General features: G+C 43.5%; 1 protein-coding gene across 1 annotated transcript in view; it reads left to right on the top strand.

Moving 5' to 3' along the window:
- Positions 1-22,399, top strand: part of RBM14 (RNA binding motif protein 14) — a 34,903-nt gene extending 12,504 nt beyond the window's left edge. The window contains 6 exon segments of the mRNA XM_027769430.1: positions 13,428-13,532; positions 14,485-14,501; positions 14,681-15,105; positions 19,419-19,744; positions 19,746-20,128; positions 21,981-22,399. Coding sequence (XP_027625231.1) covers positions 13,428-13,532; positions 14,485-14,501; positions 14,681-15,105; positions 19,419-19,744; positions 19,746-20,120 — 1,248 coding nt within the window. The 3' untranslated portion in view covers positions 20,121-20,128; positions 21,981-22,399.
- Positions 22,400-27,034: the final 4,635 nt, after the last annotated feature.

Raw genomic sequence — 27,034 nt, 5'->3', positions numbered from 1 at the left:
GTCTTCTGCCTCTTTCACTGGCTTCATGTGAACTTGCTTGTGACAGTTTTTGTCCTAGATGTCTTCTTCCTCTGCCCAGCATTGTGACCATGAGCTCTTATTTGTGGATGCTGTCTGGATGACCTTAGGGAGTAATGGGACTGTAGCTCTTTTCTTTATTTATCTCTGCTCACCGCTTTGCCTTCAGATGCTTTGCTGCTCCTTTTCCTTTCTTTTTAGGACTGGGGAAGAATGAGAGGATGAGTTTGATAGGTTTCTTATTACTTTTCTGTGTGACAGTGGCATGATCTGAGGGGTAAGCTACCAAACCTAGCTTTGGTTACCCCTGGAAAATTGAGGGTCTATGATAGGACTGTGATTGTGGCCTATGTTTTTGCAATATTTCTTTGTCAATTTGGTTTTTCTTATCTTTCCCATGAGGGTTTGGCCACTGTCTCAGTCTCATAGTTCCAGCAAAAAACAGCTTTTGTACTCTCAAAGACAGTGTTTATTGCAACCCCAACTTTTCAGAATGAAGAAGCCGAGGAAATCTTAACCACTGTCACATTTAGGTCCTGATGCCTCAGCCCTTGGGCCTCTCATTCAAGCTAGGAGGAGCTATAGAGAGAAATCACTTGGTCATTTTCTTCTCTCTTACAGACTGCTTTAAAATCTCCCTCTGCTGTTAACTTATTTAAATTATGCCACCTACCTTAATTCTATAGCTCACTCCTCATACTTTGCTTTTTATGGATTTCAGGTTTGCAGAGTTCTGTCACTTGGGGGAAGTTGGGTAGAGTGAATGGAGGGCAGACATTTAATGTTTATTTTGGGGAAATGGGCTCTGTATATTCTGGTCATTTAACTTCTGTACCTCTCACCTCTACAACTTGGCTTTCATTGGAGACATTTGATTTGGTGTATTTCTGGAATAAGACCACATAAAGGCTTTTCTAAAAAGCCTTGTTAGCCTGTTCTCTTCTGAGGTTTGGACCTTATTTTAAATTGTCTGGAATGGGAATATGGCCCCATCTGCTGTACTAGAAGAAATGGGGCTGTCACTGAGGGGTCAGCCTCTATAGGCAGGCAGCTTTTCTAGTCATACCCATTAGTTAAGTTTGCCAAAGTTTGTGCACAGACTTGGTTCTTCAGGCATTTTGTCCTGTTCAAGCCAAGTAAATAGGCTGTGGGATGGTTGGGGTCATAATGAAAATAGATTTACTAGATTTGTGGACTAGTATGCTATGTAATAGAAGCTTAAGTAATAAAGACAAAGATGAATAACATGGAAAATTCACATTCAGCTAAACTCTATGGATAGCTTTAAAAAGATCGTACAGGGTTTCAGTCTAGAGTTTTCCAGGAAAAAAGGGGAAATGTTCAAAATGGGTTTCAGGGGCTAGCAGGTCACTTGGTGGTTAAGGCACTGGACTCTCACATGTCTAACCATAGTTCCAGATCTGAACCTGGAGACTTGAAAATCAAGCTGGGTGTTTGTGTATGTGTGCCCAGAATCCCAAGAGGAGAAAGGATTGTGGCATGACCATCCTCCCCAGGGGGTAACTGCTCACTTTTCCTCTATCACTGGTGAGTGCACGCATCCTACGGCAAAGTCTTAAAATAAATAAATTTTAAAAAAGAGTTTGAAATTTAATGTGTCTGTAGGTCTTGACATGCAGCGTTCGGGTAGCTGAGCCCCTGGGGTTGACCTTTAGGAATTTATAGTTAAGGGAAACAGGACCTATTTTATTGAAGTGTAGTTATTGCTAATAAATAGTGGTAGACAAGGAAGAGGAGATGGCAATCCCAGAGGTTAGCGACTAACTAGCTGGAGATGGGATTTGACTTGAAAACTGACTTGGTACAGATAAAATGACCAAGACAGTTGTCTCTAAAATCAGGTTTCCTGCGTTTGTTTTAAAATTTATCAGAGGGTCTAAGTACTTGCTGGAGAGAGAGAAAGTGAGAAAGAACTCCCCCCTGCCAAGGGTAGTGGGTATTCTGTAGTCTGTTCTCCATTTTTTCCTCCTTTTTGAGATTTTGGACCGGTAAACATGCATATGTGTCTAATGTGTTTCTTAACCCACCACGTCCAGGACTCAAAACTGCCCAGGTGAACGTAAGAAATCCAGTTGCCTAACCTGACTACAGGCTGGCCTAGGTCTTAATCTTTTTTTTTTTTTTTTTTTTTTTTTTTGCTATAGGGTGCATGCGCTAGCCAGACAGACAGAGAGAAAGAAAGCGAGAAATCACCCCCCGGGGGGGGATGGCCATGCCACAATCCCTTCTCCTCCATTCTCCTCTCGGGATGGCCTAGGTCTTAATCTTAGTTCTACCTCTTAGCTTTGTGAGTTTGGACCTGTCAGAAACTCTTAAGTTTTGTCATCTATAAAATAGGGATGTTAGCTAACATTTATTGTAATACTAAGCACAAGTTCTTTTTCTTTTCTAGATTTTTGCCATAGGGTATGTGCCTTCTCTGGAATGGTGGGTGGGGGAGAGAGAGAAAGCACTCCCTGGGGGCTATCCATGCCACAGTCCCATCTCTTTCATTCTCTCAGGATTTTGGGCTTGTATGCACACTTGTTCAGCGTGTTTTTCAAGCCACCATGTCTGGGACTTGAGGCAAGAAGTTGGCCATGTAGGATCTTGTGCCTTAACCTGTGTCACTGGCTGGACTCAAAAACTTGGGAGATGGGAGAGAGCTTTTGGGGGTGTGGAGGTTGTGGTTTTATTTGTAAACAAAATGTGCACATGAACTGTCCACTCATTTGCTTTGCTGCGGAGCCTGGCATTGGGATTGGTGACTTTGTTGGCCAGCTATGCTGCTCTTTCCATGATAGTGTTGTGATTCTTGGAGAAAATATTGTGAGCAAGAGAAAACTTTTAACAGTGCTTAGGGGCCAGCTGGTGGTGTGGTGGTTAATGCACTGGATCCCACATTGCCCACTATGTGGCTTGAGTCTCAGACTCAGCAGCTTGTGAAACAAACCCTATCACATGTGAACATGTATGCCCTATATCCCAAAAGTAATGATGGAGAAGGCATTGTGACCATCTCCCATGGGGGTTTTTCTCACTTCCTATCTGTGTCTGCCTCCAGCAAACTCATGTACCCTCTGGCAAATTAAAAAATAATAATAATTATTTTAGAATTATTTTCTTTAACTTTACTTATAATTTGAACAGAGAGGGACAGAGTGGAGGAGGGGAGTGAGAAAGCAAGCCACTAGGTGTAGGAATTGAACCGTGGTCGGCCATGTGGGAGTCTAGCACCCTTAACTGTGATATCACCTGCTCCCCCCCCCAACAAGTTAAAAGCTTTTCATATATTTAATCTTCATAGCAACCCAGTGCATTGCATATTTCTAGACATTTTATAAATGGGGAAATTGAGTCGTAGCTTTTTTTTTTTTTTTTTTAAAGAGATTTTTGCCATTGCCATAGGGCATGTGCGCACTCACTGGAGAGACAGCGAGAAATCACCCTCTAGGGGTGGTGGCCATGCCTCAATCCCTTTTCCATTTTCCTCTTGGGATTTTGGACATGCATACATGTGCCTGGCATGAGGTTTTTTGTTTTGGGGGGGGTTTTTTTTGAGAGTTTTTTTTTTTTTTTTTAGCTATAGGGCATGTGCGCTCGCCAGACAAACAGAGAGAGACTTAGAGACAGAAAGCGAGAAATCACCCCCCAGGGGGGATGGTCACGCTGCAATCCCTTCTCCTCCATTCTCCCCTTGGGATCTTGGGCACGCACGCACACGCGCCTGGTGTGAGTTTTGAGCCACCGGGTCCAGGATGCGAACCGCGGTCGACTATGTCCAGCAACATAGCCATTATGCTAACTGCTGGTTCCCTGCCTGGCATGAGTTTTAAACTGCTGGGTCTGGGGCTCAAACTGATTGACTACGTGGGAGTCCCAGTGATATAACCTGGAGGCAGTAGCCATTCTGAGCAAACATGACCTTTAGACACATGCATAAATGCAGTTCCATGGGCAGTCATTTGCAGGGCAATGAACACCATTAACATGAAGTCACATGTGTTCATCACAGTTGGCCCCATGGTGGGCGCCACTCTCTGGGACTGGGCAGAATGTGTTTTCTGAGTGTTGGGGGGGACTTTGGATTAGAAATAAGCATAAAAATAAACACACAAAGAGATACAGGTATAGAAAAGCTAGTATTGGGTGGGCCTGACTTTGATAGACATAGCCATGGGGGAAGAGGAAGTGGAATGTAAGTAAAGCCAGTTTTCAGGCACCAGCAGTTAGCGTAATGGCTATGTTGCTGGACTCCCATGTAGTTGATCTCAGTACGAGACCCGGACCCTGTGGCTTAAACTCAGGCCGGGCACATGTGCGTGTGTGCCCAAGATCCCAAGAGGAGAATGGAGGAGAAGAGATTGCGGCATAGCCAGCCCCCTCAGGGGGTGATTTCTCACTTTCTGTCTGTCTTTCTAGCAAGTGCACATGCCCTATAGCAAAACCTCTCCAAATAAATAAATAAATAAATAAAATAAAGCCAGTTTTCAGATATTAATTGTTGGCTTTGTAATGACTGCCCATGGAACTGCGTTTCTGCATGTGTCTAAAGGTCACATGTTATCTAAAGGTCATATGTTTGCTCAGAACGGCCACTCTCTACAGTAACCATCACGCCATCTGCTGGTCCTGATCAAGTGACTTAAAAAAAAAATACATTTTTTAGGATCAGTAGGTGGTGTGGTGAAGGCGCTGGACATTCCCACATGGCTGACAATGGTTCGAGTCCCAGACCTGGTGGCTTACTTTCTCACTTTCCCTCTTTCTCTCTCTCAGTCTCTCTATGGTCAAATTAAAAATAAATGAATGAGTAAATAAAATTAAATAGTTCTTTTAAAAATACGTTTTTCAAGGAATTACTGATTTTTTTAAGAGTTTTGCTTTAGGTTGTGTGCGCTCACTGTAGAGACAGACAGCAAGAAGTCACCCTCCCCCCCCACCCAAAGATGGCTACGCCGCAATCCCTTCTCCATTCTCTCAGGATTTTTGCACACACCTGGCATGAGTTTTAAGCCACTGGATCCGGGACTTGAGCCATGATTGACTACATAGGAGTCCAGCGAAGTAACCATTACATCTGCTGGTCCTGAACTGTTTTGTTTTAAGAGATTTTTGCCGTAGGGCACATGTGCTCACCAGAGAGAGAGAGAGAAATAGTGAAAAATAGTGAAAAAAAAAAGTGAGGAATCACCCTTCAGGGGGGATGCCCATGCTGCAATCCTTTGTCCATTCTCCTGGGATCCTAGGTGCACACACTTACGTGCTTGGCATGATTTTCAAGCTACTGGGCCTGGGACTCAAACCGTAGTCGGTCATGTGGGAGTCCAGCGCCATACCACTACGCCATTTGCTGGTCTCTACTTATTTAACTTGATAATTGTTTTAAAATTTGCTATAGGGCACAGCACTCACCATAAAGAGAGAGAAAGGGGGAAAGTGAGAAAGCATGCCAGATCTGGAACTTCAATCACAGTCAGCCATGTGAAAGTCCAGTAACCACTGAGCCACCTGCTAGCCCTGACTTAAACCATCCAGGGCTTTACTTATGATTATGTTGCGATACTGGGGCAGGCTGGTGACGTGTCAATTAAGGCACTGTACTCCCACATGGCCGATCGTGGTTTGAGTCTCTGATCTGGCGGCTTGCTTTCTCACTTTAACTTTGTTTTTCTTTCTCTGTCTCTGGTGAGTGTATGTGTCCTATAGCAAATTAAAAAATAATAAGGATAAATGTAAATAATAATGGTATTTTTTTTTTTTTAAGAGAGTCTTTTTTTTTTTTTTAAGGTGTGTGTGCTTGCCAGAAAGAGGTAGAAAATGAGAAATCACCCCTCGGGGGATGGCTACACTGGTACTTTCTTCTCCTTCATTCTCTTTCTAGGATCTTGGGCATGCACACACAAGTTCTCAGCGTAAGTCTCTCCCCCCCATATGTTTTAAGCTGTCGTGGCTGGGAATCAAACCACAATCAACCATATGGGAGTCCAGTGATGTAACAGTTACGCCATCTGCTGATCCCAATGGTCAATGGTCCTGTTTTTTTTTTTTTTTTTTTTGGTGTTTTGTTTTTTTTACCAGAGAAAGGGAAAGGAGAAAGCAAGCTGGGACTCAAACAGGTCTGGGACTCAAACAATAATTAGTCATGTGGGCGTCCAGCACCTTAACCACTGTGCCCCCTGCTGACTCTACCAAGTGACTTTTTTTGGTAATTATTATTTTTTAAAAAATTAGCTACAGGGCATACACACTCACCAGAGAGAGACCAGGGGCAAGGTGAGATGTAGAGAGAGAAAGCAAGCCACCATCTGGAACTAGAACCAGGACTGGCCATGTGGGAGACAAAGTGGTAGATCAAAGAATTGAACTAGTGATTTAAACCATCCAGGACTTTACTTATGATTATGTTGTGCTACTGTTGGAAGGGTCAAATGAGGATGTATGACAGCTGTAGGGCCATATATCCACTACTCATGAAATGTTAGCCATCTCATAGAAATGAGTTCAAGCATTCTGGGGAAATTGGGGTGGTCTGAGCTCAAAGCTGGATGTAGGTGTGAGTCCAGTACATTGAAGTACTATGATTTTTTTTTTTTTTTTGAGAGTTTTTTTCGCTATAGGGCGCGTGCGCTCGCCAGACAGACAGAGACAGAAAGCGAGAAATCACCCCCCGGGGGGTGGTCACGCCGCAATCCCTTCTCCTCCATTCTCCTCTCAGGATCTTGGGCACACGCACGCACATGCGCCCGGCGTGAGTTTTAAGCCACCGGGTCCAGGACGCGAATCGCGGTCAACTACGTGGGAGTCCAGCGACATAGCCAGTACGCTAACTGCTGGTTCCCAAAGTCAATGAATTTTTGAATGACTGCTATTTAGGGGGAGTGATTTTAGGCTACTGGACCACATACCAGCCTTGGCTTCCTCCAGTCTCTGGCAAAACTCTTTATGTGTCTTGGGTTAAGATTCTTTTGGGTATGGAGAAAAAAAATGTAGAAAGGATGTTGCTGGCAGTGGGATTGGAAGCCTAAGAAGCCTTTTGCTTTGGTCTGCTTGCTTCCTGTGAACATTTCTGCAGGATACTGGCTTTTAATTTAAATCCTTATTAGACTTGTAACTCATTTGGACCAGGAGCCAAAGTTATTTATTGTATGTATAAATTTATAAATCCCTAAGATGTGAAATTAATACAGATTGTTTATTCATGTGTAAGTAGTTTTCATTGATACCAACTTTTATTCTTAAATTTAAATTTGTCCTACATTTTCTCTTCAAAAGTCTAGATTCTCGAGCCAGCAGAGGGTACTACCGTTGGTGATTAGAGTTTAGATTCTTGGGCCAGCAGAGGGTAGGGTGGTAGATCCCATATAGCCAACTCTGCAGTTGTGAGCCCTGGACCCGGTGGCCTGAAAAACACTTAGGGCTGGGACAGTAGATAGCATGGTGGCTAAAGCACTGGACTTTTACATGGTAAACCATGGTTCAAGCCCAGGACCTGGCAGCTTGAAAATCATGCTGGGTGTGGGACCAGCAGATGGCATATCAGGTTATGTCACTGTACTCCTACATGGCTGACCGTGGTTCGAGTCCCGGACTTGGAACTCACACTGGGCACATGTGTGTGCATGCCCAGGATCCCAGGAGGAAAATGGAGAAGGGATTGAGGTGTGTCCATCCCCGTGTGGGGTGATTTCTTACTTTCCTTCTCACTGTCTCTGTGTCTCTGGCAGGCGCACATGCCCTAAGGCAAAAACCTCTACAAAAAAAGAAGAAAAGTCATGCAGGGTGTTGTGTGCATGTGTGCCCCAAATCTTGAGAGGTGGGGCAGCAAGTGGCGTGGTGGTTAAGGTGCTTGACTCCTATATGGCTGACCACAGTTTAAGTCCTAGACCTGGTTGCTTGAAAGTCAATGTCACACATGTGTGCATGTGTGTTCAAAATCCCAAAAGGAGAATGGAGAAGGGATTGCAGTATGGCAATCCTGCCTTAGTGGTGATTTCTCACTTTCCCTCTCTGTGTCTCTCATGCGCCCAATAGTAAAACCTAAAAAATAAAAATAATAAAAAAACCCAAGGGGACAATGAAGAAGGGATTGTGGTGTGGCCATCCTCCTGGGAAGTGATAACATTACTTTCCCTCTCTGTCTCTACTGTGTGCATATGCCTCAGGGCAGAAATCTTAAAAGGAAAAAAAGAATACTGGGTGAGTGCACCCAAAATCCCAAGAGAATGGAGAAAGGGGAAAAGAAATGTGGTATGGCCAGTCCTCTTGACTGAGGTGGTTTCACTACTTTCCATCCCTCTTTGGTGAGCGCATGTGCCCTATGGCAAAAAATAGAGTCTAGATTCTCTCATCTCAATTATAAACACAGATATTACCTGTTTTGTTGAAGATCTGCAGCCAGAATACATATTTATTCTTAGCTCCGATAACACATTAGCTCTCTAAATGACTTTGTACAAGTCACTTTACTTCTTAAGAGCTCTGCCAGCTTTGGTAGCTTGGTTAACAAATTAAGAATCTTTCAGGACCAGCAGTTAGCGTAATGGCTATGTCGCTGGACTCCCATGTAGTCGACCGCAGTTCGTATTTCAGACCTGGTGGCTTAAAACTCACGCCGGGCGCGTGTGCTTGCGTGCCCAAGATCCCAAGAGAACAGGAGAAGTGATCACAGTGTGGCCATCCCCCCTGGGGGGTGATTTCTTGCTTTCTGTCTCTGTCTCTCTCTGGTGAGCGCACGCGCCCTATAGCAAAACAAAACAAAAACCAAACAAAGAAAAACAACTCTCCAAAAAAAAAAAAAAAAACACCAAACAAATTAAGAATCTTTCAAATGTAGGGGCCAGCAGGTGGTATAGTGGTTAAAGGGCTGGACTAGCACATGGCTGACCATAATGTGAGTTCTGGATCCAGTGGCTTGAAACCCTTGTGGGGGTGTGTGTGCGCCTATGTAACTGATCCTAGAGGAGAATGGAGAAGAGGTTGTGGTGTGACTATCTCCCATGAAGGGTACTTTCTCACTTTCTCTCAGGTGAACGCACATGCCCTATAGCAAAAATATCTCAAAAGAATCTTTCAAATGGTGTCTACAAAGTTCCAGACAATGTGGCTTAAAAAAAAAAAACAATTTTATTTATTATTATTATTATTTGTTATTTTTTAATTTGACGAGAGAGAGAAAATGAAGAAAGTGAGCAACCAGGTCTGAGATTCAGACCATGGTTGGCCATGTGGGAGTCCAGTGCCTTTAACTACCATGTCACCTGCTGGCCTCTAAAAATGTCTAATTTTTTTTTTTTTGTGGGGGGGATAGGTTTTTGCTACAGGGGGTGTGTACTCTCCCGAAAGACACAGAGAGGCAGACACCCCCCGGGGGGATGGCCATGCCGCAATCCCTTCTCCATCCTCCTCTTGGGATCTTGGGCATGTGCACTCGCGCCCGGCGTGAGTTTAAGCCACTGGGTCCAGGACTCGAACCGTGGTTGACTACATGGGAGTTCAGCGACATAGCCATTATGCTAACTGCTGGTCCCAAAAATGTCTAATATTTTCTAAGAGGTATTTAGTTCCCAGATGAACATCAGTATGAAGACTGGAGCTACAAACCTCTCTACTTAAAGCTTCATTGTGTTGAATTTGTCATGGTAATCAGAAGCTGTTATAGGATGCTGCTGGCTTTAGGGTACCTGCTTTTCTATTTGAGGGAGATGAGAAAGTGTACTCGGTGTGATATGTGTTGTGTTTTCAGTACTGAGTGTTGAGGGTCTTGATACTGAATAGAAATCCAAAGGTTTTTCCCTTCATTTGGTTATCAAGAAGTTAACTCATTCATTCATTCATTCATTCAGTCAGTCAGTCAGTCAACAAATATTTGAGTATCAGGCACGGGTCTAATGCTGGGCGTATGTGGTATAATGGGGAATAAGAAGTCTTTCCCTTGTAGAATAGGTATTTGCTGGGGACGGGAAGGTCAGAAGATGAACCAAAAAACAGGATATCAAATGATGGTAAGTATGTGGAAAAATGACATGGGATCATGGTATAGTTGCAGTAGGGGCTTTCTTAGGTCGTGTGGCCAATGAAAGACCTGAAGAATATTCCAGTGTGAATGAGTTTGGGACAAGGCCAGTGTGCCTTGAACGTAAAGAGCAGGGGAGGTGGTAGTTTAACGGGCTGGGAGATTTTGGCAAGAGCCAGGTTGGATTGGGTCTCATAGTACAGGGAGAGGAGTATGAATGCTTTTCCCCCAGTTAAAAATTTTTTTTTTGGGGGGGGAACCAGCAGTTAGCGTAATGGCTATGTCTCTGACTCTCATGTAGTTGACTGCAGTTCGAGTCCCAGACCTGGTGACTTAAAACTCACGCCGGGCGCGTGTGCATGCGTGCCCAAGATCCCGAGAGGAGAATGGAGGAGAAGGGATTGCGGTGTGGCCATATCCCCTTGGGGGTGATTTCTCACTTTCTGTCTCTCTCTTTCTGGTGAGCGTATGTGCCCTATAGCTAAAACCTCTCCCCCCCCAAAAAAAAAGTTTTTTAAATTTTTAAGTGAGATTTTTGCTATAGGGTGCATGTGCCTGCCAGAGAGATGGAGATAGACAGAAATGGAGAATTATCCCCTAGTGGGGATGGCCACACCACAATCCTTCTCCAGTCTCCTCGGGATTTTGGGCATGCACACCCACGTGCCCAGCATGTTTCAGGCTGCCAGGTCCAGGACTAGAACTGTGGTCAACCATGTTGGATTTCAATGATGTAACTACTGCACCATCTGCTGGTCCTCAAAATGTGGAGGGCAAGTTCTGTGGCCTGGTAGATAAGGCGGCTGGATTCCACATGGCCGACTACATGGTTGGAATCCTGGATCTGCAACTTGAGAAACATGCTGGGTGCATGTGTGTGTATCCCAAATCCTGAAAAAATGGAGAGATGGTGGCATTACCATTCCCCATTGGGGTTACTTTCTCCTTTCCCTCTCTCTGGCACATGCCCTCTAGTAAAAGCAAGCTGGGGAATGATATAATGTGGTTCATTCCATTGGACAAGTTTGTGGATGGAAATGTAACTAGGTCTAGTGAGCTTTCAGAAGTTAAATCAAGTAATTAGGTGTTTAGGAACATAAGAAAGTCAGTGGTCTTGATAATCTGCACACAGCCTTGAAGAGTCATCCTGTGATGACAGGAGGGGACTTCAAAAAGGTTTGTGAACAAATGGAATTAAAATAAGTTCATCCCCAGGACTACCATGACATTAAAAATCTGTAAGATCAAAGATGAGAGGCTCACACTGTATGTGTTTTTTTTTTTTTTTTTGCTATAGGATGTGGTGCTTCTGTCACCCCCATGGGTGGATGATATCACTCCCCATGGGATGGCCACACCACAATCCCTTCTCCATTCTTTTGTGATCTTGGGCACTCATACACATGTGCCCAGTGTGAGTTCTTTATTTTATTTAGAGGTTTTTGCCTGAGGGTGCTTGTGCTTATAGGCAGGAGGAGGGGAGGACAGATGAGAGGGAAAGTGTGAAATCATGGGCGGGGGGGGGGCCAAGCCACAGTCCTTTCTCCATTTTTCTCAGATCTTGGGCATGCATGCACACATATCTGATGTGATTTTCAAGCTACCAGATCCAGGACTCAAACTGCAGTTGGCCATGTAGGAGTCCAGTCCAGTGTGCCTCAATCACCAGGCTACTTAGTGGCTCCACACCATGTTTTCCTTGTCTTCATACCAGTTGTGATCACCTCCAAATTCTGGCTTCCTTCAAAGGGCACATATGGCTGACTCTTAACAGGGATTTTTTTTTTTTTTTTTTTTTTTTTGCTATGGGATTTGTGTACTCGCCCTGGGGTTGGGTGGGGTAGAGAAGAGAAAGTACCCCCCCGGGGAGGATGACCATGCAGCAATCCCTTAGAATTTTTGGGCAAATAAGCTTGGCATGTTTTTCAAGCTGTTGGTTCTGAACCATACAGCCTTGTAGGATCCAGCTGCCTTAACTGTCATGCTTTTGTGGCCCTGCAATTGGTTTTCTTTTATCACTGATCCCGTGATCTTTACTCAGTCTCAAGAGGTGTATCAAGATCTAAACACAATGAAATGGACCAAGATTTAGTGACCACTCACTGCATCTGTAAGTGTAGGTCTTTTTTCACCCTAGAACAAGTTCTAGACCAGTTTTCTACCACTGGGCTCCTTTTCCCAGAGATCTGGACTTCAGCTTTTCTTATGAAACACTCTCTCTACTTTTCTCTTTATGTCTGCTTTGGATGATGTATGTTCTATATACTTGAGTCATCGCTACTGCTGATAATCTCTTTCCTCAAACAGTTCACTACTTTTAACCTGTTGTTTTTCTTCTATCCAGCACCCCTTCCCCTCCTTTTAACTTCCTCTTTGAAAGCTGCTTTGCAAATGGTGTTGACTACAGTTGCTTGCTCAATGAATATGGGATTATGCGAAGCAACCCAAGGATGAGAAAGAAAATTTGGTGAGGGAGTTGGACCCTCTGGAGAATGTTATTTTAATTGTATTGTTTTTAGCTGGTTGTGACTAGGCTCTTCCCTCCAAATTTAAGGGGTTTAAGCATACAGCTGTGGTAGATGGCGCCCAATAAAATAAAATAAAACAAAACAAAAGTTGCAGCTCCAGTTTTTTTCTCATGGCGGGGTGGGGGTGGGTATATTTTCAGTCTTCATGGTTACACAGAAATTTCTTCATCTTGGACCGTGAGAAGCTGATGCCTAGTGCCTTCTGAATAGTGCAGTCTCGAGCCAGTCTTTACTGCTCAAGGCCATTACTGTTGGACCCTTTGGCGCTGGCCCATTGACAGTTTTCAGAGTTCTTTTCGCCACCTATTAAAGTAGTTTTTATTTTGGGGGAGCTCCTGGACTCCTAATGGTGTGGGCTGCTGGCTGAAGAGGGTTGATTTTCTCTAGTGGGCGACTTCGCTGTTTTTCTTACCTGGCGTCCGTTGTCTGCGAAAGCTATTGTTCACAGGACCCTGGCTGCGAGGGGGGTGACGTTTGGGAGGGAATAATTTTGTGATAGTGTAAGGTGGAATACTGTGAGGGTATGCATGTGGAAATGGCGAAATGTTGAGGCTTAGCAAAATTGGCGCCATAAAGCTAAACGCTGGCGCAACGGCGCCCTACCTCGCTCTGCTTAATGGCGGGCGGCTCCCTGCTGGCGAAGCCCACGTTTGTAGTCCCGCCCTCACGCTTACCTCTTACCCAATCAGTAGCTTCGGTTTTATTGAGGTTGGTGGTCATTGGCTTTCGCAAAACAGTCCCTGGGTTACTGACGTTTCCACCTCTTCCTGGCCTCTCAGGTAATTGGCGTTCGTGATAACCAATCAGGAAGAAGATCTGCAGGAACGCCTGCCTTTTGCTTTATTGAATGGCCAATCTGGTTGTAGGCTCACCTCCCCCATCTACCAGTCACTGCTGCGGCCGCCGCCATTTTAGCGTTTTGTCAGAAGCGTCCGCGCCGCGAGGAAGAAGCGCTGCTGAATTCTGTGCGGGTGAGCGATTCCAAGCCCTTCTACTGACCTTTTACTCTTAAGTTTTATCCCAGTCCTTTGTGCTTTGGGGTTGTGCCAGTGGGGTCACAGGTTACGCATCAGTTACTAAGAGCCAAACTTAACGCGGTAAGCCAGAAGCAGCCCCCCCCCCAGAGAATACCTTGCTTTGCCCGTTGGCCAAATTTGACTCGGCCTCCTGCTTCCAGGTTACCGTCAAGATAACCGCGATTTTCTTAGGCTTAGCAATTACAACCCCGTTTCAAAGATTACTCAGGCCCTTAGACATTGCTGTGTAGTTAACGAATTAGAAACACCCTTCCTGGCCACATTTCTCCATTCTATAGCAGGACAGTACTCGAAGAGAGGCGTTTCCCCACTCCATCACTTCCTGTTCCTTCCAAGCTTGGATGTCTATCCAAGTCGCTCGTTCACTACTTTCAACAGCAACCTAGAATGAAGCTATTACAAGGCCCACTTTTCCGGAAATGGTGGCTTTTTCGGTTACTACGAGGAAGCGTCAATTCATAATTTTAAGCAGTCAGCAAGCATAAAAATTAGACTTTTCTGTTTTCGGTGTATAGAAAAGCCTCACCTCAGCTCTTGATTTATGCTTACTTGATACACGAAGAATCTGGCAAAAGCTGTTTTAAATGATAACCTTTAGCAGCATAATCTTTTAAGCTCCCCCACCCTAACCCCCCTATCTCTTCTCAGTAAAAGTGACTGATCTTTAAAGGGTTACAATTTTTGTTGCTTTGGTATTAACATTTGTACCAGTGGGTTGCTCTCTGAGGATAAGGCCACTCTAGAATTAAAACGCTAATTTCAGGAATTTCTGGGGAGGAGGCATTGGGATTTTGATACCTTAATCTCCATTCCTATTTGAAGGTATCCAGCCCTTACCATACCTTTTGTCTAAGGGTCTCCGTATTTAGTCTTTACAATCTTACAGGTTCTGGAGAGTGTTCTGTAGCAGGCCTACTTATCTCACTCCCACTTCTCTTTGTGCAAAAATGTGCCTGCGGGCATCTGAGAGAAAACTAATTGGAAATAACTTGCTTTAGTGAAAAGAGATGGCAATATTATCATACTTTTGACTAATGTGGGCCTAAGGTCTTCTGTTAGAAGTCTTGTTTCTTCCCTCTCAGGCTTGTTTTCGAGATGGTGAAGCTGTTCATTGGAAACCTGCCCAGGGAGGCCACAGAACAGGAGATCCGCTCACTCTTTGAGCAGTATGGAAAAGTGCTTGAATGTGACATCATTAAGAACTATGGCTTTGTGCACATAGAAGACAAAACTGCAGCTGAGGATGCCATACGCAACCTGCATCACTACAAGCTGCACGGAGTGAACATCAATGTGGAAGCTAGCAAGAATAAGAGCAAAACCTCGACAAAGTTGCACGTGGGCAACATCAGTCCCACCTGTACCAACAAAGAGCTTCGTGCCAAGTTTGAGGAGTATGGTCCAGTTATTGAATGTGACATCGTGAAAGATTATGCCTTCGTACATATGGAGCGGGCAGAGGATGCAGTGGAGGCCATCAGGGGCCTTGATAACACAGAGTTTCAAGGTGAATCACCTTCATTAGATAGAGGGCTGAACACTAGGCTATGTGTAGAAAATAGATGGATAAGTAAAAGGAGTTTGGGGTAGAGATACTGTTGTTGGCTGGCCCATAGTGAAGGATTTAGTATGGGTGATGAACTTCTTAAAAGGGAGACTGCATGGGATTTAGGGGCTTTACCTTAGACACATCAAGTCTTGGAGAGGAAAAAAAACACTTTGATTTGGAGCCCTTAGGGCTACAGTGCAGAAATCCTTTCCTCCGAAGACTTCAAACTATGTTTTGTTTTTGTTTTTGTTTTGTGTTTTTTTCCCCCATTTTTCTTTATCTTTTTTGTTTCTTTCCTTTAAATTTTTTTTTCTTATTAGAGCACATTGCAAAATGCTTCACTGAATTTATGGCCTTAGGGCAGTATCAGCATTACTGCATAATTCGATACACGAAGAATCTGGCAAAAGCTGTTTTAAGTGATAACCTGGCAGCATAATCTGTTCAACTCCCCTACCTTAACCTCCTAACTCTTAACTTCTCAGTAAATGTGACTGGTCTTTAAAACATTACAATTTTTGTTCCTTTGGCATTACATTTGTACCGGGGGCTGCTCTTTGAGGATAAGGCTACTCTAGAATTAAGTTGATTTCAGGAATTTCTGGGGAGGAGGGATTTTGGGGGCCAGTAGCATGTCCTTTTTACTGGTTTGGGGGTGGACTTTAACATCCCTTGGTTTTTATACCTGGAGGGCAGGATGGGTGATGATTTTGATTGTAACTGTTTTTCAGAAGGTGTCTTGTTAAAGTCTAAATTCCTGTGACAGTTAGGAGCTGGTAACCATGGTGAGTTGCCAGCTGAACTCTCTTCTTCCACCCTTTTGAATCCCCAGTGTCATAAAGAGCCTTTTCCCTTTGGTTGTAATTAACTTCCAAATTATTGGGTATTCCCACAACTCCTTGCTGCATTTCAGAGCTATGTTCTGACCATGTGAGCATGAACAAGGTAGTGGCTGATTTTTTTTCCCTGGGTGAACTCTCTCTTTTTGAGAGTCATTGCTGCTATCTTTGGTGTTTATTTCCTTTAAATTGGGACTTACAGGTCCAATCATCATTCTCTCATGTAATAAGTGCCCTGTGTCACAGGCATTGCTATGCATTATTAAGGTCTCAGATCTCTTGGGTCTGGTTTGCTTTCGTTTTTTAATTGGTGAGTTGAGAGTTATTTTGTCAACAACTTAATTGAGAGCAAAAACTGCTCTTGTTGAGAGTTTGTAGTGTGATACCTATTTTTTGGACACACTTGCACATTTAAACCCAAACCCATTCCTAAGAAGTGATGTCTCCTTGTAGCTGTTACTTGTGTAAGGGTATGATTATGTAGTCTTGAGTCAGGACAAATGAGCCTTACAATGTAACATAATTCTGGGCATCTAACCTCTAAATACATTGATGCTATGCTAACCTATGCCTATTTATTTTTGCCCTATTTTAGTTTTTATTTAATTTTTGGGGGGGCGTGTGTGTGTGGCTATAAGATGTGTGTGCTCACCAGAGAGTGTGAGAGGGAAAGTGAGAAATCCTTCCCTCTGGGGGGATGGCCATGCTGCAGTACATTCTCCTAGTGGGATCTTAGGCACACGTGTGCATGTGCCCTGTATGATTTTTCAGGCCGTCAGGTCTGGAACTTGAACCATACTGTCAGCCATGTAGGAGCCAGCTTGCTTAACCTCCACACCACCTCTGGCCCATGAGTAGTGGTTTTTATTAGGGTAGTTGCTTTGCTCTTAGTTTCTCAGTGTTGGGTATATTCCCTACATTTTTTTGCCCACTTAAAATCAAATAGATAACTACAAAGATTGAGTTTTTTTTACCTGCTTTAGTATTAAGAGAACCTTAGATTAGGGCATTAATTAATGACATTTATGTCTTGAATGAGAACAATTTGTTTCTTGGTTGTACTTGTTTTTTTCTGGTTTTGTTAGGTGCCATAATGGCCCCCCTGGCAGATGCCAGAAACATAGACTAGTACTTTAAGACACTTAAGTACTTAATTGCATATCTTAGCTCTTTTGATAACCTGCAACTAGAATTTACCAGATAAAATCTTTGTTTTTGGAGAGGTTTTTGTTACAGGGTGCATGCGCTAGCCAGAGAGACAAAGTGAGAAATCACCCCCGCGGGGGACAGCCACACTGCAATCTCTTCTCCTCCATTCTCCTCTTGGGATTTTGGGCACACATGCACATGTGCCCAGCGTGAGTTTAAGCCACCGGATCCGGGACTCGAACCGCGGTCAACTACATGGGATCCCAGCAACATAGCCATTATGCTAACTGCTGGTCCCACCAGATATAATCTTTAAACTGGGACCTTTTTGGGTTTTGGGGGTTTTTTTTGTTTGTTTTTTTTTTTTGGTCTTTTCAGTCCACTTCTTCCCTCACCATTGTATTCTCTAGTTTCCCAAAACCTAACTTTATAGGTAAAATTTCCACTTTCTCTAATTCATTTGTTGACATCCCTTGAGTCTTAACCATTCACTTCTTGGATAACTATGTTTGGAAGGATCATAACCAGTTGAATTGGAAGATTTTTTTTTTTCTAGATTTGAATCCCTTCTGAAATTTGCTTACAGTAAACCATTTGTGACTTAGGTAGATTCTGCTTCTGTGAAGAAACGTAAAACTTCCCAAAAGGTTTTTCCTTTTTTGGGGAGGGGAGTGTTTCGGTTATTCAGAAGTTTGTTTTGTTTTGTTTATAGACAGTCTTGAAATGTTACAATCCTCCTTCCTAAAACCCCCAGCTGGTGCTGCAAATGTGTGCCACCTTGTCCAGCTCTTTTTAGATTTTTTTCTTTCTTCCAAGAGGTTTTTGCTATAGGGTGCGTGTGCTTGCCAGAAAGACAGAGACAGAAAGCAAGAAATCACCCCTAACCCTCGGGAGGTTGAGATGACCACATCACAATCCCTTCTTCTTCATTCTCCTCTTGGGATCTTGGGCATACGTGCACACGTGCCCAATGTGAGTTTAAGCCACCAGGTCTGGGACTCGAACCACGGTAGACTACGTGGGAGTTCATCAGCATAGCCATTATGCCAACTGCTGGTCCCTCTCTAAGATTTTTAAGGTACAGTCTCAGTTGTTGACAGTCCACCTTGAGTTCATGATCCTCTGTCTCGGCCTCCCTGTGTCTCTGAGATTACAGGTGCACCCTACCATACCCAGCCTTTAGGTTGGACTGGAATCAAATCCAGGGCTACCATGTGGTCCAAGCCTGGCAGAGCACATAAACATACATGCATAAACATGTTTTTATATTATTCTGATTATTCTCTACCTTCATTCCTCTTTTTTGTTCCAATATTTTTTAACAGTCTTTCTAAAAATTGAGACACTTTGTGAATAGCGTGTCCTGTTTTCCTTGAGCCCTTCAGAGGGATTGGGCAAACATCACTAAAATTAGCTGTCAGCTTTTAAAGGTCCTTGTTAAAGAGTGATTGTTAGAACCAGCAATTTAAAGGATCCAGTTTGATGAAGAAGGCCGGTCTTCAACGTTTTTTGTGTTTCCCAGCCTTTCCTATTCATGGAATCTACCTTGAAACTTGCTATCATACTCAACATGGATCAAACCTAGATCATTCTTTAGTGGCGGTACTTAAGTTTTTGTTTTTAAGAATTATTTAACTTAATTTTTAAATTTGACCTTAGAGGTAATTAGCAAGAGGGAAAGTGAGACAGCAAGCCACTAGGTCTGGGACTTGAAATGTGGTAAACCACGTGGGAGTCAAGCACCCTTAACACCACACCACCTGCTGGCCCTGGCAGTAACTTTAGTTTTTACTTGCATTCTCTTGGGTTTTATATTCTTAGAATATAAAAACTAGCCTTTATATTCTTTGACTTAATGAAATTAGTCTTGATAGTCAAGATTGGAGGTATTAGAAACTTGTTTGGGATTGACATTGGGCCACTGTTTGTAGTAGATTTTTGCCCACAGTTGCCTTGGCAAAAGATGAAATGCTTTTTTTTTTTTTTTTTTCGATCAAAGATAGTTTCTTAATGCATTAAACTAGTGTTATAGCTGAAGCATTTTTTCATCTAATCTTTGCCTGAAATCAGGTCATTATACTGAATCTCTTGTTTGGCCTTATTATTGTTTTTTTGTTTGTTTGTTTGTTTTTTTAAAATTTTTTTCCTCCCCTAATCTGGAAGCAGTTGAGTCCTGCATCAAGAGTTGTCTAGGGAAAGCCAATGCTGTGACCAGTGTCTGGGGTAGGGGCTGGGACTATGACTAAGAGTGATAGCAATCCTTCTTGCGTCTGTTTCTTCAAGGCAAACGAATGCACGTGCAGTTGTCCACCAGCCGGCTTAGGACTGCGCCCGGGATGGGAGACCAGAGCGGCTGCTATCGGTGCGGGAAAGAGGGGCACTGGTCCAAAGAGTGTCCAATAGATCGTTCGGGCCGCGTGGCAGACTTGACCGAGCAATATAATGAGCAATATGGAGCAGTGCGTACGCCTTACACCATGAGCTATGGGGATTCATTGTATTACAACAACGCATACGGAGCGCTCGATGCCTACTACAAGCGCTGCCGTGCTGCCCGGTCCTATGACGCAGCGGCGGCCGTGGTCCTAGGAGGCAGGGGCGTGTCTACCTGCCGCTGCATATAATTATGCAGAGCAGACCCTGTCCCAGCTGCCACAAGTCCAGAACACAGCCATGACCAGTCACCACCTCACCTCCACCTCTCTCGATCCCTACGATAGACACCTGTTGCCGACCTCAGGAGCCGCTGCTGCTGCTGCAGCAGCCGCTGCTGCTGGTACTGCAGCTTCCTCTTCATATTACGGGCGGGATCGGAGCCCCCTGCGTCGCGCTACAGCCCCCGTCCCTACTGTTGGAGAGGGCTACGGTTACGGGCATGAGAGTGAGTTGTCCCAAGCTTCAGCAGCCGCGCGGAATTCCCTGTACGACATGGCCCGGTATGAGCGGGAGCAGTATGCGGATCGGGCGCGGTACTCAGCCTTTTAAAGCTTGAGGTGAGAGCGGTGGGGTGTCCTCTGTTCTGGTTTTGCCATCTCTCCTGCAGCCTAAAGGGCTCAGTTAGGCTGCCCTGCTTGCTTGCTTGCTTTCGCAGGGTTAGGATAAGGTTACTAGCATGGTTCAGAGGCTAGGAAGAAGTTCTCATTGCTTACCTTTGAAAATTGTAAAAGTCACTGACCCTCATGGCTATTTTTTTTTTTAAGTCTCCTGGTAGTAGGAGTCAATCTGATTTTGCTCATATTTGTGCCTAGTAAAACAAAGAATGGTGTGCTATTGTAACTTGGATCACACCTATGTGTTACTGAACTGAACATGGGACCTAGAATTCAGACTCAGGTGTGCTGGTTCTCAGAGCCTTTGTTGAGTTTTCTAGATGTGCAACCTAATTAAGGTGTTAAGGGTTTCTGTTTTGTTCTGCTTTGTTTTGTGTGGAAGGTCTGATATGACCTCTAATCATAAAGTTTTACAACTGTAGTTAACTGGTCATCACTGCGCAGGTCCAGTTACTATGAAGATTAGTCATATGACATCATCTTAATCTTGTGTGTTTCTGACATCCTGCATAGTTCATTCCCTATGAGTTTTATAAAATTTATTTGATGGTGAGTTGGAGGAGAGAAGTAGAAAACCTGTTTTCTTTTATAAAGTTCAAGGAAGCCTGACATAGACTTCCAAAATCTAATTTTTCTGCTCAGATTGATTCCTTGAAGAGTAACCACTCCATTGCTATATCTCTTCAAATCTGTTCTGTAACAGCCTAGTACTTTATTTATTTTTTAAAAACCTGATCACACAGTGCTCGGTTTGACATCCTTCACTTTTTTAGGGTATGTGGTGATGTAAGTATGCACCGCATACCTGTTAATTTTACTCTTTGGTAGTTGATATTGAAATCCAGGATGGGGAGTTTTGCCATAAGTAGAGCACTCCATCTTCCTGTCATTTGCTTTGAGCATTTAATACTCTTGAGCCATCTGTGAGTCCTCTGGCTTTTTCCTCTCCTGTACACTTGGAGCCTTATGATCTTTTGGCTCTATTTGAATATATACTCTTCTGATGCTCACCGGCTTTTTGCTCTAGGTGTTTGAGATTATAGTTAAACTAAAGTGTAGTTCCCAACACCTAGTTTTTCAGTAACCTCCTCAGTATTTCCTAGGCATTACCCTTGATTCTTAATCCTGTAGTAACAGTATAGGTGATAATCTGTCATGTTTTCAGTTAAAGCAGAAGATATGTGACTTGCCTAGGATCATTGGGTAGGAAATCGTTGACTAGGCTGGAAAAGGAACCTTGAATGCAATTTGATGTGTAGTTTATACATATCCTTCAACACCACCTCTTAAAAGTTATTTGCCTCCCTAGTTAGTGTTGCATGTCCTCAGGTCTTAGAAATTTGTTCAGTTGATGTTAACTTTTTGACCATACTTTCAATGGCTTTTGATCTTGGACTGTTGCAGACTGAAAGGTATTGTTGATATTTTTTTTTAATACAGAGAGCTAACTGGAACCTTTCCTTTTTTCCTGTCCTCCAGTTGCAGTTTGTGATATGGAATTAACCTTCTCTGAGGAATGTTGATGTTAACATCAAGAGCAACGGAATGCCTTTGCCTACACTAATGAAAGAAGATTCACTAATTTATAGAAAGGCCTTAGTCTAGGGTTATTTAGCCTCCCCATTTATTCTGGCCTTGAGTACTTTTTAACTTTTAGAGATTATGATGATACTGGGCAAAGATAAAAGTAAACTGAAAAGGAATATTATCAAATTTTAAGATTTTTAAAAAAGTTTTAAGTGGAAAAGCCCTTTTGAGCTTTGCTGTAAAGTCCCTGTATTGTGCTCTCTTTCAGGTGGGATGTGTGTGGGCTGAAATTCCAAGCTGCAGTTGTGCATGAGAATACACCCTTCGTGGTACCCCATCTCCGGGACATTCTCGGCTGTGTGCGTTGAGTCCCTCAGGAACCGTGGACCTTAATTTACCTTGCTAAGTTTGGACCCTTACCTGTCTCCTGCCCATTTTCCTGTTCATATCCTTCAATACTTCTGTAGCTTCCCATTCATGTTTTGTTTTCCCAGCAGGCCTCATTGTGTGCAGAAACTGGTGGGGGCTATAGTCTCCTTCCTGCCTCCTGCTTCCAGTGGGTGTTGGATTTGGGAATGACTTTGGTGAAGTGTCACTGCTCTTGGGTCTCTTTTTGGCCCAAAAGTAGACCTATAGAATTGGATCACTTTTTTTTCTTTCCAGTGAAATAAATGGTTTTTCAACATAGGTGTGTGTGCTTTGAGAGAGTTGTTGCTTGGGCTTGTTTGTGTGTTATTTATACCTCAAAGAGAAAGGGATGCTATAAAGTTTAAGATACTCAGTTTGGGGTGAATGACATGGTAATTTTCTTTATTGCAGATAGGACTTCTAGGTGCCAAAGAAATAGGTTATACAGAGGAACTCAGGCAGCCATCTTACTCCAATGAAGACTTCCTTCCACTGTCCACATGTGTTACAAAACCAACTACTTACTAGTATTTTAAGGATACTTACTAGTAGTTTAAAGACGTAGGTTTAAAACTCATGCAGAGCATGTGTGTGGGCGTGCCCAAAATCCCAAGAGAAGAATGCAGGAGCAGGGAATGTGTCATGGCCACCCCCCACGAGGGGGGGTTCCCTTCTGTTAATGTCCAGTGAGCACACATGCCCTATAGCAGAAATCTCTCCCCCAAAAAACTAGTTTGACCTATTTCTAGGGGAGAGGCCACTTTTACTTTTTATGCCCTATGGAATAGTAACAGTGTTTTGCTGTTTCTCCAGACCAGTGACACCTTGTGACCTTGTGGTGCCTTTGACTAGCTTGTCTGTAATCAGAATCCAAAGAGTACCAGATTTGGGAAGCCAGCAGGTGGCATAGTAGTTAAGGCGCTGGACTCTTAATGTGGTTGACAACAGTTTGAGTCCAGACCTGGTGACTTGAAACTCACTCAGGGTATGTATACATACGTGCCTAAAATTCCAAGAGGAGAAGGGATTGGGGTGTGGTCATCCCCACGAGGTAATTTCTTGCTTTCTGTCTCTGTCTCTCTGGTGAGTGAATGTACCCTATAGCAAAAATCACTTAAAAATTAACATTACCAGAAGATTCCACTAGAATCTCATTACTTAGATACTAATAGCTTTTAGACATAGAGAAAGTACTCACCAGTGAGCTTTAGTTTATTGAAGAGGAAGACGCTGAATGTAAGCGAGAGCACTAGCACTTAGATCCATGTTTCTATTTAATAGAACAGGATCTAGTTTGAGGCAGTAAGGAGGGCACAAAGACTTTAAAAGAACCTGTCAGCAACATGAGTTCTGCTAAGACAACTACTTTATGCAAAGTTTATGGAGATCATGCTTCAGGTAACCAGTTTATGGCCCAGGTACTGTGGCACAGTGGTAATAACATGAGTGCGCAACAAGGCTGGAAGCCATAAGACTGACAAAGGGTTTGGATCCCTGGGGCACTCTGAAAACATTAAGCAGAAGTGCTTGGGCTTCTAAGGAATTGGAGTACTGGAGAGAGGATCACATCGAGACCTTGTCAAGGGTATCCTCATACCCATGTGTGCACATGGGCTTTTGTTGAGGATAAATCCATGTGCAAACAGAAAAAAGGGTAAGGTGGGGGACCAGCAGATGGCATAATGGCTATGTCAGTGGACTCCCATGCAGTTTGAGTCCTGGACCTGATGGCTTGAACTCAAGCTGGGCATCTGTGTGGGCATGCCCAAGTACCCGAGAGAATGGCCAAACCCTCCCACCCCCAGGGGTGGTGATTTCTCACTTTCTGTCTCTCTGATGATGAGGGCACACACCCTACAGCAACCCCGCGTCCCCCCACCCACCCCCCCAAAAAAAAGATGGTAGCACACTGGTTCCCATGAGGTTGATTGACTGTATGGTTTGAGTCCCAGACCTGAAGGCTTGGAAAACACTGGGTATGTTCATGCATACCCCAGATCTTGAGGGAATGGAGAAGGGACTGTGTGACCTTGGAGATACTTTTTCATTACTCTGCAGAGGTCAGCAGGTGATGTGGTAGTTAAGGTGCTAGGCTCCCACATGGCTGACTGTAGTTCAAGCCCTGGTCCTGGTGGCTTGAAAATCATGTCAGGCACATGTACATGTGTGCCCAAGATCCCCAGATAAGTGAAGAAAGGGTTGGCCATCTTGGGTGATGTTTCACTTTTCCTCTGTCTCTGGTGAGCACATGTGCCTTACAACAAAAAATACTCAAAAAAAAGTTGTTTTGGGTCTTGCTGTAGGGTGTGTGTGCTCACCAGAGAAAGTCTTTATAAAATATGTAAATACCAATCTCATTCTCCTGTTGGGATTTTTGGCACATACAACTTGCTGGGCATGTTCTTCAAGCTGTCAGGACTGAGACTTAATCATGAAGCTGGCCATGTGAAATCCAGCCACCTTAACCACCATGCCACTGGCTGACCCTTTTATCTTTTTTATTATTTTATGTAGTAGTATTTTTAAGATTGCTATAGGGCATGTGCACTCCCCAGAAAAAAGTGAGAGTGAGAAAGCAAATCATCAGGTCTGGGACTTGAACTGTGATTGGTCAATGTGTAAGTCCAGGACCTCAACCACTGCCACCTGCTGGCCTCATGCATTTTTTATCTTAATTACACAGTCCATTAACTTTGAAATCCCCTTTTAATAGGGTCGTCAGGCCATTCAGGAAAGGTAGATTGTGATGGGAGATAAAGGAGCTGGTCTTTGTTGATTTCTCAGGTTTTTCTACATAATGCTTATACCTGATTGATTTATTCTAATTTGTATACGGCTGAGATATAAACAGATCTGTATTGATACATATAACTTCCTGGATATTTTCTGTGTGTGAGGTATGTATTAGGTGTTTTATGTGTCTTCATTTAATACAGCAAACATTTTTCTGTTAGGTTTTTCCATCCTAGGCTGAGTTTGTTCTTTGCCACTGTCACTTTTCTTGTAGGGTCATGCTTATTTTATTATTATTTTTGGAGAGGTTTTTGCTATAGGGCACGTGCGCTCACCAGAAAGAGAATGCAAGAAATTACTTCCCAGGGGGATGGCCATGCTGCAGTCCCTTCTTTTCCATTCTCTCGGGATCTTGGGCACGCATGCACATGTGCTGGGTGTGAGTTTAAGCCATCGGATACAGGACTCGAACCACAGTTGACTACGTGGGAGTCCAGTGACATAGCCATTATGCCAACTGCTGGTCCCAAGTCATGCTTATTTTTAAAAATTATTATTTAATTTTATTCATTCATTTATTTTAATTTGACCAGAGAAAGACGGAGAGAGGGAAGGGGAGAAAGGAAGCCACCAGGTCCGGGACTCAAACCATGGTTGGCCATGTGGGAGTGTCCACCACCTTAACCACAACGCCACCTGCTAGTCCCCCATGCTTATTTTAAAGAACTATCCCCCTTTATTTTGAAGAACTATCCATTACTGATCCACACGTACTATATCAACATACACATTGATCTGATAAGTGTGGTTGGCAAGTTTTGAAAAGATGGAAACTTCACAGAATTCATTAAAGAGTTTAACTGAGTAATATACTGCAACATGATGTTTTAGGTGCTAGAGTTGTATAGAGAAGTATATATATTTCTGGAGGTTATAGACTAGGGGAGAAATAAAATTATAAAATGTCACGTAGATGTCAAGTAGACAATTCTGTTTCAGTTAAAGATTTTTTAAATTTTCTGTAGGGCATGCACTTGTGGAGAGCGAGAAAACACTTCCCATGGGAGATGATCACACTGCATTCCCTTTTCCATTCTCTTGGAGTTTTGGGGCACAGGTGCACATGTGCCCAATATGTTTGTCAAGCTACCAGGTCCAGGATGCCAACCACACAGCTTATTTATTATTTAATACACATGCGTGCACACATCTACATACAGATGTGTGCACATGCGCTTGTCAGAGAGACAGATGGGAAGATGGCCATGCCACAATCCCTTCTCCATTTTCCTCTTGGGATTTTGGGCATGTATGCACACATGCCTGTGTATGAGTTGTCATTTTTTTTTTTTTATGTGTGCTTGTCAGACAGAGACAGAAAGTGAGAAATCACCCCCAGGGGGGTTGGCCACGCTGCAATCCATTCTCCTCTTGAGATCTTGGGCATGTATGCACACGCGCCCAGTGTGAGTTTTAAGCCACTGGGTCCGGGACGTGAACCACCGTTGACTATGTGCGAGTCCAGCGACATAGCCATTACGCCAACTGCTGCTCCCGCCTGGTATGAGTTTTAAACTGCCAGGTCCAGTACTCAAACTGTGATTGACTATGTGGGAGTCCATCAATATAACCATTACGCCATCTGCTGGTCCCAGATTTAAGCAAATTTCAACTGTAGTAAAACTAAGTTAATGAAAATAAAACTATATTAATAGAACAGCATCATACCTCCTTTTATAAGCAAATTTTGATGAAAGACTGAAATGAGCAGGATGTGGATACATTCTACTTACTACTAACAAACTTTGCTCATGGGGGAAACACCACTGTTGGCTAAAGTAATCATAGTCTCTGGGGGATAGTCTAGGGACAAAATCAATCCTGGTTGTAAATTGGCTTGGAGTACTTTGAGTTGTTTGGAATACCTGTTTCTTGAAGGGACTCAGACTAGAATTTATCCTGCAGAATATGCTGAAGAATCAGTAGTGCTCCTCAGTCAGTGTGCTACAATGCACACAGATGCTGTCTCAGGATTGAACCCACAGGGGCTCACTCTACCTCTGTTAAGGGGGGTGAGAATGACATTTCTCTCCTTTTCCATCTTGTAACACAGTTTATATTTTTAGTGGACAGCAAGTTTGGAGCAGACAGGAGTTTGTTTTTTGTTTTGTTTTTACTTTA

Source organism: Tupaia chinensis, unplaced genomic scaffold, assembly GCF_000334495.1.
Source record: "Tupaia chinensis unplaced genomic scaffold, TupChi_1.0 Scaffold149501_1, whole genome shotgun sequence".
NCBI lineage: Eukaryota > Metazoa > Chordata > Mammalia > Scandentia > Tupaiidae > Tupaia > Tupaia belangeri.
The sequence above is the reverse complement of the archived record's forward strand: the minus strand, read 5'-3'. Positions and strand labels throughout refer to the sequence as shown.